At 39.3% G+C, this 12,547-nt stretch overlaps 1 protein-coding gene across 7 annotated transcripts in view; it reads right to left on the bottom strand.

Annotated features, from left to right (window-relative positions):
- Positions 1 to 12,547, bottom strand: part of DENND2C (DENN domain containing 2C) — an 84,026-nt gene that overhangs the window by 19,019 nt on the left and 52,460 nt on the right. For all 7 annotated transcript variants that reach the window (XM_032302645.1, XM_032302647.1, XM_032302644.1 and 4 more), the window contains 4 exons: positions 11,313 to 11,409; positions 5,692 to 5,736; positions 3,304 to 3,491; positions 512 to 621 (listed from right to left, as the gene is read on the bottom strand). In XM_032302645.1, coding sequence (XP_032158536.1) covers positions 512 to 621; positions 3,304 to 3,491; positions 5,692 to 5,736; positions 11,313 to 11,409 — 440 coding nt within the window. The remainder of the gene's footprint in view (positions 1 to 511; positions 622 to 3,303; positions 3,492 to 5,691; positions 5,737 to 11,312; positions 11,410 to 12,547) is intronic.

The following is a 12,547-nucleotide window of genomic DNA, read 5'->3' as shown; positions in this document are numbered from 1 at the left end:
TGAACACGGTTCCCTTATGCTCTTCCCTTCTCAATACACTCACACCTCCCAGTCTGGAGCTTCCCTTCGTACAAAATTCACAGGGGAATGTACAACCTGCACTGGGGCTTCTGTCCACCTGAAGGACAAACAAGGTGCAGACATTGCTCTGTTCTAGCTCCTTCTAAGCAGAGTCCCAAAGCTCAAGTCTTCTTTCCTTTTTCTGTCCACTTGGTGGCATTTCTGACTGTATGTGAAATGGAACATTCCCTGCCCACCCCCCTGCAGAACTGGCAAGCTACAGAGATTCTCAAACTCATTTTCCCTTTGACACTGAAACTATTCCGTGTTTTTCTTTTCTGAACTCACATAGGAAATGTTCTAATTCTGTTTCTTCCTTTCCTCCCACAGCATCCTTGACCTGCCACAGTGTCCACGTAGCTTTAACTGCTGGCTCTACCCTTTTTGCAAACATTCTGATTCTACTTTTGCAGTTCCAACAAACAGAAATCAGATAAAGGAGCATATTTACCTCTTGAGTTCTGAGGTTGGCACCCAGTCCTTTGAGTCGGGAAAACAAAATTTGGGGATAACTTTGAGCCTCTCTTCAGTGTCTTTGGACTGTTTAAAGCCATGATCACCCTGAAAAAGGTAATGTCTTAAGTGAGTAATATTCTATGTAAGTGGAGACTAGAAATACAAAAAGCCTCGTCTCGGGAAAAGAAGTCTCTGATAAGCCTAAGTAGTTATCTCAGCACAGTTTTATATTGTTTAACAAGACCAGAAGGCCAAGACCTATAATCACTGAAGACACATGGAGAACAGAGTTAAGAATAAAGAATCTTATTTTTACATAGAAATGTTTACTTGTGAAGATCCTATAATCTGATGCAAGAGAGGTGACTGAAAATAGTTTCTAGTCTAGAGATAGAATCTTAATTCAGGATTCACATACTAGTGGAAACAATATTTTTATGAATCACAGGACATCAAATAAAAATTGATGGTATAATATGCTGAGAGCAAAAACCCAGTTAGCTCCAGATACTCTCTGATCAATAATCAGAGATGTTTCGAAAAGGCAGGTGAATGTTACTTAGAAAAGACACTACTTTTAGAATCTATCCCATATATAATCATTTCCCTTAGCATATAATCTCTTCTAACTAATTACTGGTTTGCAACTTCCTGTAAAATTCTAGCAAGAAAGACCCTTCTGTGCAAGTCTGATATTGTATGTCAAAGAACTATCTAAAATTAGTTATACCAAGAGATGTTTAAAAAGTAGTACTAAAACAAGCAGATAATAAGCCTAATAAACATACTACAGCAGATCCTTTAATTTAATTACTAAACAGAAGAGGCAGCCATTCTGAGTCACTGCAATATAAGCTCATCAGAAAAAAAGCATTCATTTTTTTTAAAAAGATTTTATTTGACAGACAGAGATCACAAGTAGGCAGAGAGGCAGGCATAGAGAGGGGGAAGCAGGCTCCCTGCTGAGCAGAGAGCCCGATGCGGGGCTCGATCCCAGGACCCTGAGATCATGACCCGAGCCAAAGGCAGAGGCTTAACCCACTGAGCCACCCAGGCGCCCCAGAAAAGCATTTATTTTTTAAAAAGATTTTATTTTTATTTATTTGACAGAGAGAGAGAGAGCACAAGTAAAGGGAGCAGCAGCAGAGAGAGAGGGAGAAGCAGGCTTCCCGGATGAGCAAGGAGCCCGAATCAGGGCTCGATTCCAGGACCCTGGGCTCATGACCAGAGCCGAAGGCAGACACTTAACCTACTGAGCCACCCAGGTGCCCCTGGAAAACCACTCTCACAAAATTTTGGTCATCTCATACTCTGTTATTTTTATATTGTTAAATGACACACAATCATCTTCATCTAAGGTTCTTCACAACACCATCAGGAGAGACTTCATCGGCTCTTTCCCACCTTAACTCAGAGGAGCCTCATGCACAAAGATGCTAAGAAACTTGACTTAGAAACAACCCTGAATCACTGCCAGAGTCACACTGGGTCTTTAGCTGGTTTGGAGTCCCTTAATTCCAGCTTTGTTGAAAACATGTTCAACCCCAAGCTTTCTCAGCAAATGTAAGACTGATGGAAAAACAGAGAAAAAATTGAGCTTCTCTTATGGGAAATCAGATTCCTCAAGACTCTATGGATTACATTGTTATGACTTCTATGGCTCAGTGTTGTGACACTGTGCTCTCAGGCTACACTGAAGAATTTTATAAGAAATTAAACACAGACTTATTTACAGTAGGAATGTTGTCAAACACTTTTTTTTTTTTTAAATGAAAAGTCACGCAAGAAATGTCTCTGATTCCATGGCAATACAATCGGGCTTCACTAGCTTTTTTGGTGAACCATGTTAACTCAGGGTTTAAACCTGAGGTCCTAAAGCAGCCGAGCAGATAACATAAATGAGAGGAGGGGTCCAAGGTAAGAAGGCGCGTGAGTCAGTGTCCTTTTGTGAAAGGACTTCTCCTTACCGAGGCCAGCTACATCATCTGCAGAGCAGAGAGCAAGATCATACTGTGGGCCCCTTGTTCAAAAAGCAGGAAAAATTAAATAGAAAATAAAATATAAAACTTTTTCCTTTCTTCTAGAGTCTTTCAACCTCTAGTGGGATTTCTATTTGTTTTTTAATCTTATGCTCCCTCAGGCATAAGGTAGGGAAAAAACCCAAAGAATATTGTTAATAATAAATACCATTTATCAAGTGCTTACTACGTGCCAGGAACTGTGTTAAGCACTTCACATATATTATCTCATTAAACACTCACTAATAAAGGATAACATTCTATACTGCTGACTATATGCTAGACACTCTTCTAAGTGCCTTATATGGCTCATTTAATCCTCAGTACAACTCAGTGTGATAGACACTATTATGATTACTTCCATTTTACCAATGAAGAAACCAAGGCACAGAGCAGTTAGTAATGGCTCAAGGTCATGGAGCTAATAAGTGGCAGGTGCAGAGTTAGCTCTAAACTGCAACCCTATTCTGCCATATTTATCATTTCCCCCATTAAGAACAAGAAAACTGAGGCTTTGCAACTTGCTAAAGGATACTTAGTAAACAGCAGAGCAAAAACTAGAAAACCAACTTGGATAATGAGCTTTTATGGCCCTCATTTGTAGCTCAGGCCTGACAGGAGATGTCCTTAGAGTCACCTACCAGATCCCACAAGAGGTACAGTAGTAGTAAAAGCTGCTTCAGACCACAATCAAAAGAAGAGAGGAAATACAATACACGCAGAGATGCAAGAACATTTCCGAATGCCTCTTGGGTCTCCTTGCACCTACCTTGCTAGGGAACTGCTGTATGACCTGGGGGATGTAGCTTATTTCTGATGGTTTCTTCTGGAGAGACACCACCACAAAAAGTTCAAAGAGCTGCTGCTCCTGTAGTTCAATGAGATCCCTCTCCAAGGTCTGGTAGTGAGGATTCCTCTTGGAAGACTGCTGCAACTGCGCTAAGCGTTTGTGGCGATCTGCAATGAAACCAGGGAGCGTGGCTTATCCTCGGTTCATGAACCCTATGGACTACTCTTCACTCAGTCACTGCCAAATGCGGACTGCCTACCCAGTGCCAGCCGCACAGACAGACCTGGGAGGGCTCTGACATTCCCCGTCCCCAACCATACTCTATGTGTAACCCAATACATATTCCTGTGCTGTCCCATCTTTCATGACACAACAACGGGATACGTGGAAAACGTCAGGTGAAAGCACCAGCCTGACAATAGATGCCGTTGTCAGGACCATGAAATCACACGCTCGTGCGTGTGTGTGAGAGAGATATCTGATAGAAGAACTGAGTCCTACAGAGGCTAGGTACAGAAGAGATGAGTCTGATAAAATTCAAACAAAAATAATCCTCACATTAACAGAACTTTCCTTTTCCCTTCTCTCCTTGGCAAACATTTGCTAATAATGGACATAGGCTTATATCGACATATGGTGCTAAATGAAGAGGGAAAAAAAATGAAGCAACAGAAGACATCAATTAGGGGCGCCTGGGTGGCTCAGTGGGTTAGGCCACTGCCTTCGGCTCGGGTCATGATCTCAGGGTCCTGGGATAGAGCCCCGCATCGGGCTCTCTGCTCAGCAGGGAGCCTGCTTCCCTTCCTCTCTCTCTGCTTGCCTCTCTGCCTACTTGTGATCTCTGTCTGTCAAATAAATAAATAAAATCTTAAAAAAAAAGAAGACATCTATTAATGGACTAGTTTTCAAAAGAATGAGATTATGGAAGCATACTAAATATTTAAATAGTATGAGCAATTCCACTCAAAATTGGAGAGCATTTAGCCATTCTTCTCCTTTATCTCTAAACTGTGAACAATCTGGGGTAGTCTCCTCTAGGGGAAATGCAATACTTGCAGAAGAAATAGTCTAAGCATCCCAGAGATTTGATTATGTGTCATTCTGAGCCACGATTAAAAGACCCAGTCTCTTAACTGTTCGCTTTTCTTTTGAGATAGGATGCATTCTGTCCCCCCAAAAATTATACTATGGATCAGATATTAAGAACACTTAAAAATTCACCTCAGGGGGCGCCTGGGTGGCTCAGTGGGTTAAGCCTCTTCCTTCGGCTCAGGTCATGATCTCAGGGTCCTGGGATCGAGCCCCACTTCGGGCTCTCCGCTCAGCAGGGAGCCTGCTTCCTCCTCTCTCTCTGCCTGCCTCTCTGCCTACTTATGATCTCTCTCTCTGTCAAATAAATAAATAAAATCTTTAAAAAAAAATTCACCTCAGAACGGCTCCCTGGAATTATCCAGTATATTTAGGCTCTAGGCAAAGCTTTACTTAACTCTAAAGGTCTCAGTTCAAGTCAAGACAATTTTAGGTCCTGTTTCTCAGTAGTGACAGCGCTAAATTCGTCATTTTTACACATGCAAGCTGAGCCTGATGATGACTTAAGTTTCACCTTCAGTCAGGCTACTGAATCAAACACCTGAAGAGATTCAGGCCAACAGAGAGAGCACGTGACTATTAATCATAAGATCAGAGTATCAGACTTGGAACTGCCCAGTCCTCAGCTTGGATAATTCATGTCTCTGACTTTTCCCATGCCTCAGTATGTCGATCAATCAGTTAAACAGGAACTTATAATTTGCTGTGAAAACCTATTAGATGAAGGATACAGAGCACCATGAAGTACTTGAAATACAGCCAAAATTGCATATGGCAGATTCTATATCCTAACAGAAATTAAATGGCACAATAATTTGAAATATAAATAAATGCCTGTGAGAAGAAAGAGATCAATGTCTCCTGTCTTGATGTCAGAGATAATGAAGTTACTTAAATAAGTACATGTGAATGACTATGAAAAATCAGATATTTAATGGTATGTATTTGTCTCAGAGGATGATTCACACACTCTGTTTTGGCTGCTGGGAAACTACCGCACATATGTCTGAACACGCAGCCCCACCGCTCCCCTAAGAACATTCCATCTTAAGAACCAGCCTGTCTGCCTCATTGCAACATGGCAGATTTTTAACGCTGTCAAACATCTGATGGCATACTGTTTAGTTCCCCAAATCTCAACAGGTTCTTGTAATGAAGAAATAGCCTACAAAATAGAGTTTAATGTGGGGAAAATGTGCTCAATCCCAAAGGAAGGTGCCACTCCACCCATGACGGTGATCATCTCGAGAAAGGGAGCAGCCCCGTTGACTCACTCACTCTTTGGCAGATACTCAGCATCACTTTCGTTCCCACTGGCTTCACCTGAAAAGAGAGAGAGTTCCTATTGTACTGTCCAACAGTAGTAAGTCCTTGGGGGTGGGGACAGCATAAGGCCTTCATGGACCTGGAGACTTGGGAATGGGGAGTATTAAGGATGCTGAGCCTTTCTCCAGACACTTAGTTACAACAGGGTCGGGCAGTCACGAAAGAGAACAGACGACTCCAAGAAGCCACTTGTCCACCCTGGCTTCATTCCACACTCTCCCCGTCCTTCCTCCCCAGGTCCCAGGTCCTCCCTAATTCTATGGAGTCTGGTTCAGAGTAGATTCTATTTCTACCTTCCTTGCCTTGTCTTTATATTCCCAAATAAGGTATCAAAGGTAGACACACCAACCAGGCTGAATCAAAATCTCAACACAGAACCAACTATGAATTTAGAGTCATAGGAAAATGTGGGGCTCAGAGGGATAATCATATATATTTACGAAGTACCATACTCCTTTTATGATACTTCTAAGCTACCTCTAGACCAAACTCAAGTGTTCTTTACTCTGAATTCTTACAGTACTCAGACTGCTTATAGTACTCAGAGCTTTCTGAACAAGTAAATGAAAAATTTCTAGATTAAGTTGGAAAAGTTAAAGCAAAATTTAAAAAGGCACAGAAAGGGAAAATCTTTCTGTAACTTTCCTCCCTTTCACCTTTTCTTTCTTTCCAGACACTTCCATAGTTTCCTAAGAGGTACCTGGTGCTAAGGCAGGACTTTCTGTATCAAGAAAAACAAGGCTAGGAGTTATAAATGAAAAATGCATATAAGTTTATTTATATAAAAATGTGAAGTATCTACCTTATAAAAAAATCACTAAATTCGAAAAGTAAACAATGAACTGGGAAGATATTTATAATACACACTGCCGACACAAGGATAAATTTCTTCATATCCAAACAGCTGTTATGAATGATTAAGAAAAATTACAGCACAACAGAAAAATGAAAAAAGGGCAGGAATAAGCAATACATAGAAAAAGATTTAGAACTGTTGGTTAACATGGTAACTGTCCAAATTTATAATTAAAGAAAAGCAAGCTAAAATAATAAATAAGCTCCAATATTCAACCATGGTATTGGCAAAAATAAAAGAGCTTTATACAACACAGTATTAGTGAAAACTATGAGAAGAATGTCATTTTCCAATGCTGTTCATAGAAATGTAAGCAGTTATGATGTGTGGGACAATTTGACAGCAGTTATAAAAATATTAGGTGTACATGTTTTCTGGTTAAGTCCACTGCTAGAACTTATTCTACAGATGTATTTTTTCTTTAAGATTTTATTTATTTGACAGAGAGAGAGAGAGAAAGAGATCACAAGTAGGCAGCGAGGCAGGCAGAGGTGGGGGTGGGGAGCAGGCTCCCCACTGAGCAGAGAGCCTGATGTGGGGCTTGATCCCAGGACCCTGAGATCATAACCAGAGCCGAAGACAGAAGCTTAACCCACTGAGCCACCCACGCGCCCCTCTACAGATGTATTCTTACCAATATACAAATATATATACAAAAAGATGTATAACATAGCATTGTTTGAAGGGCAAAAAAAAGTGTGTGTGTGTCTATGTGTGTGTGTGTGTATGGGGGGTGTGTGTGTGTGTGTGTGTGTGTATATATATACATATATATATATATATATATATATATATACCTTCAAATCCATAGGTTAAATAAAACGTGAAACAATCAGGGCACCTGGGTGGCTCAGTTGTTGGGTGTCTGCCTTCAGTTCAGGTCATGATCCCAGGGTCCCAGGACTAGGTCCCGAATTGGGCTCTCGGCTCAGAGGGAAGTCTGTTTCTCCCTCTCCCTCTCCCACACCCACTTCTCTCTCTCTCAAATAAATAATCTTTTAAAAAAATATGAAACAATCAAAATGTCTACCATCCATACAATGAACTGTAGTACAGCTACATGGATCTCCATATGTTGGTACTGAAAGAGTTCTGAAATATATCACTTTCTGTTTTAAGCAAGATATACAAAGTCTGAATGGTATAAAAAATTATTTGGTAGAAAAACATCTACATGTGCATAAAATCTTCTGGGAGCAATTAAGATGCTTGGGGGGGTTTATTATTATAATTTCTTGCTATATTCATTTAAATTTAATAATAAGGAATAAGAGAATGTTAAAAAATGCTGCTTCTTCAGCTTCTTCGTAAGAGATATAACAGAAAAAGGAACTATTTAAATGTTGTATGGGTTTTGGCAGGTTCGATTTTTTTTTTTCTTAAGTAGGAACTATGCCCGAACATGGCACTTGAACTCATGACCCGGAGATCAAGAGCCAGGAACTGACTGAGCCAGTCAGGCACCTTTTTTTTTGTTGTTGTTTTAAAAAAAAATCTTTAAATTAATTAATTTATTTAAAGTAAGCTCCACACCCAGTGTGGGGCTTGAACTCATGACCCTGAGAACAAGGGTCACACCCTCTACAGACTGAGCCAGTTAGACATCCCCAATTTTTTTTGATTTGGGTATAGTTGACACACAGTGTTACATTAGTTTCAGGTGTACAATACAGTGATTTGACAAGTGCATACATTATGCTCTGATGACGTGCAAGCATAGCTACTATCTCACAGGCTTTATAACTTCAAATTATCCGTGATAGAAAGCATAATGGAGCTAGGAAGCATTACTTAGTATGAAGGAACAAACACTGTGAGCTCCTGAGTCTTGTTTGTGTCCTTAGCATCAGACACTTCTTAGGGGCCTATTAAGGGTCTGGAGAGAGAGAAAAAGAAAGGGGAAAGGAAGGAAAGGTTATACAATGGAAAAAGACGCTACCAAAGCTCATTTAGATAGCTTTAATACATTCACATCTGTAGGTTTTGATGATCTGCTTTCCAAGACACTGAATGAGGGTGAAGGGGTTTATAAAGCAAATAGGAAAATCTACTGAGAATCTGTAGGGATCAAAAAAGAAAGAGGTTGTCCCTTTTTTTATATGTGACTTCAACACCAAAATTATAATGACAGAATTGAAGAAGGACAATAAACCATTTTGTAAGAGCTGATAACTAAAAGTTAAGAAACGTTTAGGTTGGAACAGATTCAGTAAAACTTAGCATGTACTGACAAAGTAGGTAAATATAATTATCTGGTTCTACTAGTCATTGTTGATCTACAGACAAAAGCTTAGGGAGGAAAACAAAAAATGTGAGAATGTGAATAGGGAACCAGGAGATCCTCAGGCATGAGAGAAATTCCTCAGACCCACTAGAGGACCTGCTCCCAGAGACTGGGTAAATGTGTATTTTCTTTGAGCCATGCAAAAGAAAAATGCAGTTGTGGGGAAGATTGCTCCTTTCTTTTTTGTTTTTGTGCTTATTAGAAGTTCGCCATTCATGCTGTTGAATTTTTTTTTTTCAATAATGATACAGCAAAAAAAAAAAAAGGGGGTTTTGGCTCTTCAAAAACTTATCTTAGAGTCAAGTCTACTAAAATATTCCTAATCCTTAAGGCATAAATAAGGCATACAAACAGAATAAGAGCTCAGTGAGAGTCTTATTGACTCTTGTACTTGACAGTACACCTGTTAGAAGACTGCTATTAATCTGAGAAAATGGTAAAGTTCTCTAAGAATTTGTCCGGGCCCCAGTATCCTGAAATTTTACATAACCTAAAATTTATAATGTATTTCCTTATCTAGAAACAGTGACATAACATCTGCCACATAGAGCTGTTGAGAAAATTAATGAGAATGTGTCTGAAAGGGTCCAGCATGGTAACTGGCATCAGTTTTCATCTTCTGTATCTAACACAAACACAAAGCCTTTGACAATATCCTTGTTGAGGATAAAAGATACACATGGAGAAGAAATAAACTGCTAAAAATCAAGGGTTATGAGAAAAATTGAGAGTAGCTGTTAGTGATAATAAAGGATAAGATTTCATGGTCCCATGCTCCTTCCTTCAAACGGACATTTCCTCCTCTGGCTCCGCTCCCTCCTCTATAAAATTAGGGTAGTCCCTGCCTCCTAGTGTTGTCGGACGTTGTCCATGAGATAAAGGGTGTAGAAAAACTAATACTGCATTCTGTAAAAGGTACCTATGAGTCACAATAACCAAAATTATTTTTTCTGCAGAAGAGACGACTGGAACATGTTTTGATAACTGCTTTTGAAAATATGAAAACTGGAAAAAAATATGAACACTTGTATCTAAAATGGTGACTAGCTGATTTTAGAGTAAGAAGAAAAGAGTCTTAAATTGCAGCATAGAGGATTTTATTTTCAGATAGTAATTGTTGGAATGCAGGATAGGTTTTCAAGGGAAATTAAAAAATTGCTGTCTTTGGATGTCTGCAAAAATAGGAAACTTTCTTCTGTGGTATGACTTGGCTGTTGTTTCCCACTTGACAAAAATTGCTAAATTCTACATATTCTTTGCCAGACAGCCAAGTTGAGAATCTTGCATGAATCCATATGAAATTCTAATAACTTACTACGGATGCTGAAAGTTTCTTGATTAAGTAAGATGAGTTTTGGGGTGCCTGGGTGGCACAGTCGGTTATGCATCCCACTGCTGGTTTCTGCTCAGGTTGTGATCTCAGGCGGCTGAGATAAAGCCCCATGTCAGGCTCTGCGTTCAGCGCTGAGCCTGCTTGAGATTCTCTTTCCCTGTTCCTCTGTCCCTCCCACTCATGCTCTCCCTAAAATAAAAAATTAAATCTTTAGGGGTGCCTGGGTGGCTCAGTGGGTTGAGCCTCTGCCCTCAGCTCAGGTCTTGGTCTCAAGGTCCTAGGATCGAGCCCCACATCAGACTCTCTGCTCAGCGGGAAGCCTGCTTCCCCCTCTCTCTCCGCCTGCTTTTCTGCCTACTTGCGATCTCTCGCTCTCTCTTGCTCGCTCGCTGTCAAATAAATAAATAAATAATTTTAAAAAATCTTAAAAAAAAAAAAAAGACAATGTAAATTTTCTCTAGGCATCTGACGGATAAAACTACTGAGCTGAGTAGATGATTATCAGTTGAGCACCACACACCTGTAGTCTGTATATATCTAATATGCTCATTTCTCCACTAAAGGGTTAATACTGATAAATGACTATAAATCAAAGTAGGATTACAAAATAATGATACATTCTGCCTATGAAGATTAGTCTTTTTTTTTTTTTTTAAAAAAAGAGAAAATCAGTCTTACTGGCTTCTAATATTTTTAAACTTATTTAATTTGTTTATGTTGTTATTACTTGCCACAGAACTAAATAAAAGAGATTTGAGGAAGAATAGAAATAATCCCTTATCCTAAAGAAGTTATATTGAGGGCCACTTGGGTGGCTCAGTTGGCTGGACACCTGCCTTCGGCTTGGGTTGTGGTCCCGGGGTCCTGGGATCGAACCCTGCATTGGACTCCCTGCTCTGTGGGAAGCCTGCTTCTCCCTCTCCCACTCCCCCTGTTTGCTGTCTCTCTCTCTCTGTCAAATAAATAAACAAAATCTTTAAAAAAAAGTTATATTGAAGTAGGGTAGGAAACTACACCAAAAATTATAATCACATAGACATTAAGTTATGTGATTTTCCCCTCAAATCCTGACAGCTCTGGACATCGGGAACAATTCTTACCTTTTGAGGGAGGTACATCTTTTCCAGTATATGGCTGTAACTTTACCCTCTTTTTCCCTCTCTTAGATTCAAATATGTCAGCGATTTTCAATACAAGCTGAAAAAAGATTAAAAAAGTACAAGTTAAAACCAACACCAACTTGTTCTTTGTTTTGTTGTTGTTGTTGTTGTTGTTTTTAAAGATTTCATTTTTAAGTGATCTCTACACTTACCTTGGGGCTGGTACTCACAACCCCAGATCAAGAATTGTACATTCCACTGACTGAACCAGTCAGTGCCCCTACTTTTTCTTTTTAAAGATTCAATACAAAGTTCTGATGATATTAATTAGTGATTCTCATTCAGAGAAAGATCCATTTTTATACATAAAACCCTTCACATTTTAAAAATTTTGAAACTAAAGTGATCTTTATTAAGATATGTTGTTCTAACACAAAGTCCATACAACATGGGTAAGAGGAGAAGGAAAGGGTATGTCATTTCCAGCAGAATCCAGCACAGGCTCTTAGAGACATTCCTTGTCACTCTATGTCACAATATGCAAGAAATCTGCCTATTGCATTCTACTTGTTGACCAAGCCTTCCCTATTGCCCAGAGTAGGAAGAAGAATACTCATTCCACTTGGAAGTCAGGGTAAGGCTCAGTTATTTCTGTTCCCTGGAATTCTTTGCAAAAGAAAATAATCATGTTGACAAAGTTTTTGTCAAAGCAAATACTCTCTTTGCTACTGGGAGCACTAATATTATAATTTATTTTAGAAACATCCTAAAAATAGGAGGCTCTCAAATATACTTTAGTATAAAAAGCAGGTTCCACTTAGTAAGAATTACTTGGAATTTTTTTTCTTTGCTGCCGTGTAAGAGAAAGACAGACATGCACACAGAGTAGGTTTTAAAAAAAAAAAAGGAAAGATGTGTCAACAAAACTCAAATAAAAAAATCTTTTCTAAAAGAGAGAAAAAAATCAAGCTGATGAACAGTCACTTTTAAAAGGAGGAATTTGGGGTATCTGGCTGGCTCAGTCGGTAGAGCCTGTGTTTGAGCCCCACCGTGGGTGTAGAGATTGCTTAGGTAAATACACTTAAAAAAGAAATGAAAGAAGGAATTCATTAGTTTTCCATGCATATTTCTCTTTCTTTCTTAAAATTCCAAGCTTTTCTTTAATCATTAATCCTGATTTAACATATTTAACGCCCAGAATTACAACTGTTAGCAACATAAGAACCAACAAATTT

This window comes from Mustela erminea, chromosome 10, assembly GCF_009829155.1.
Source record: "Mustela erminea isolate mMusErm1 chromosome 10, mMusErm1.Pri, whole genome shotgun sequence".
NCBI lineage: Eukaryota > Metazoa > Chordata > Mammalia > Carnivora > Mustelidae > Mustela > Mustela erminea.
Note: the sequence above shows the minus strand (reverse complement) of the source record. Positions and strands in the feature narration are given on the sequence as shown.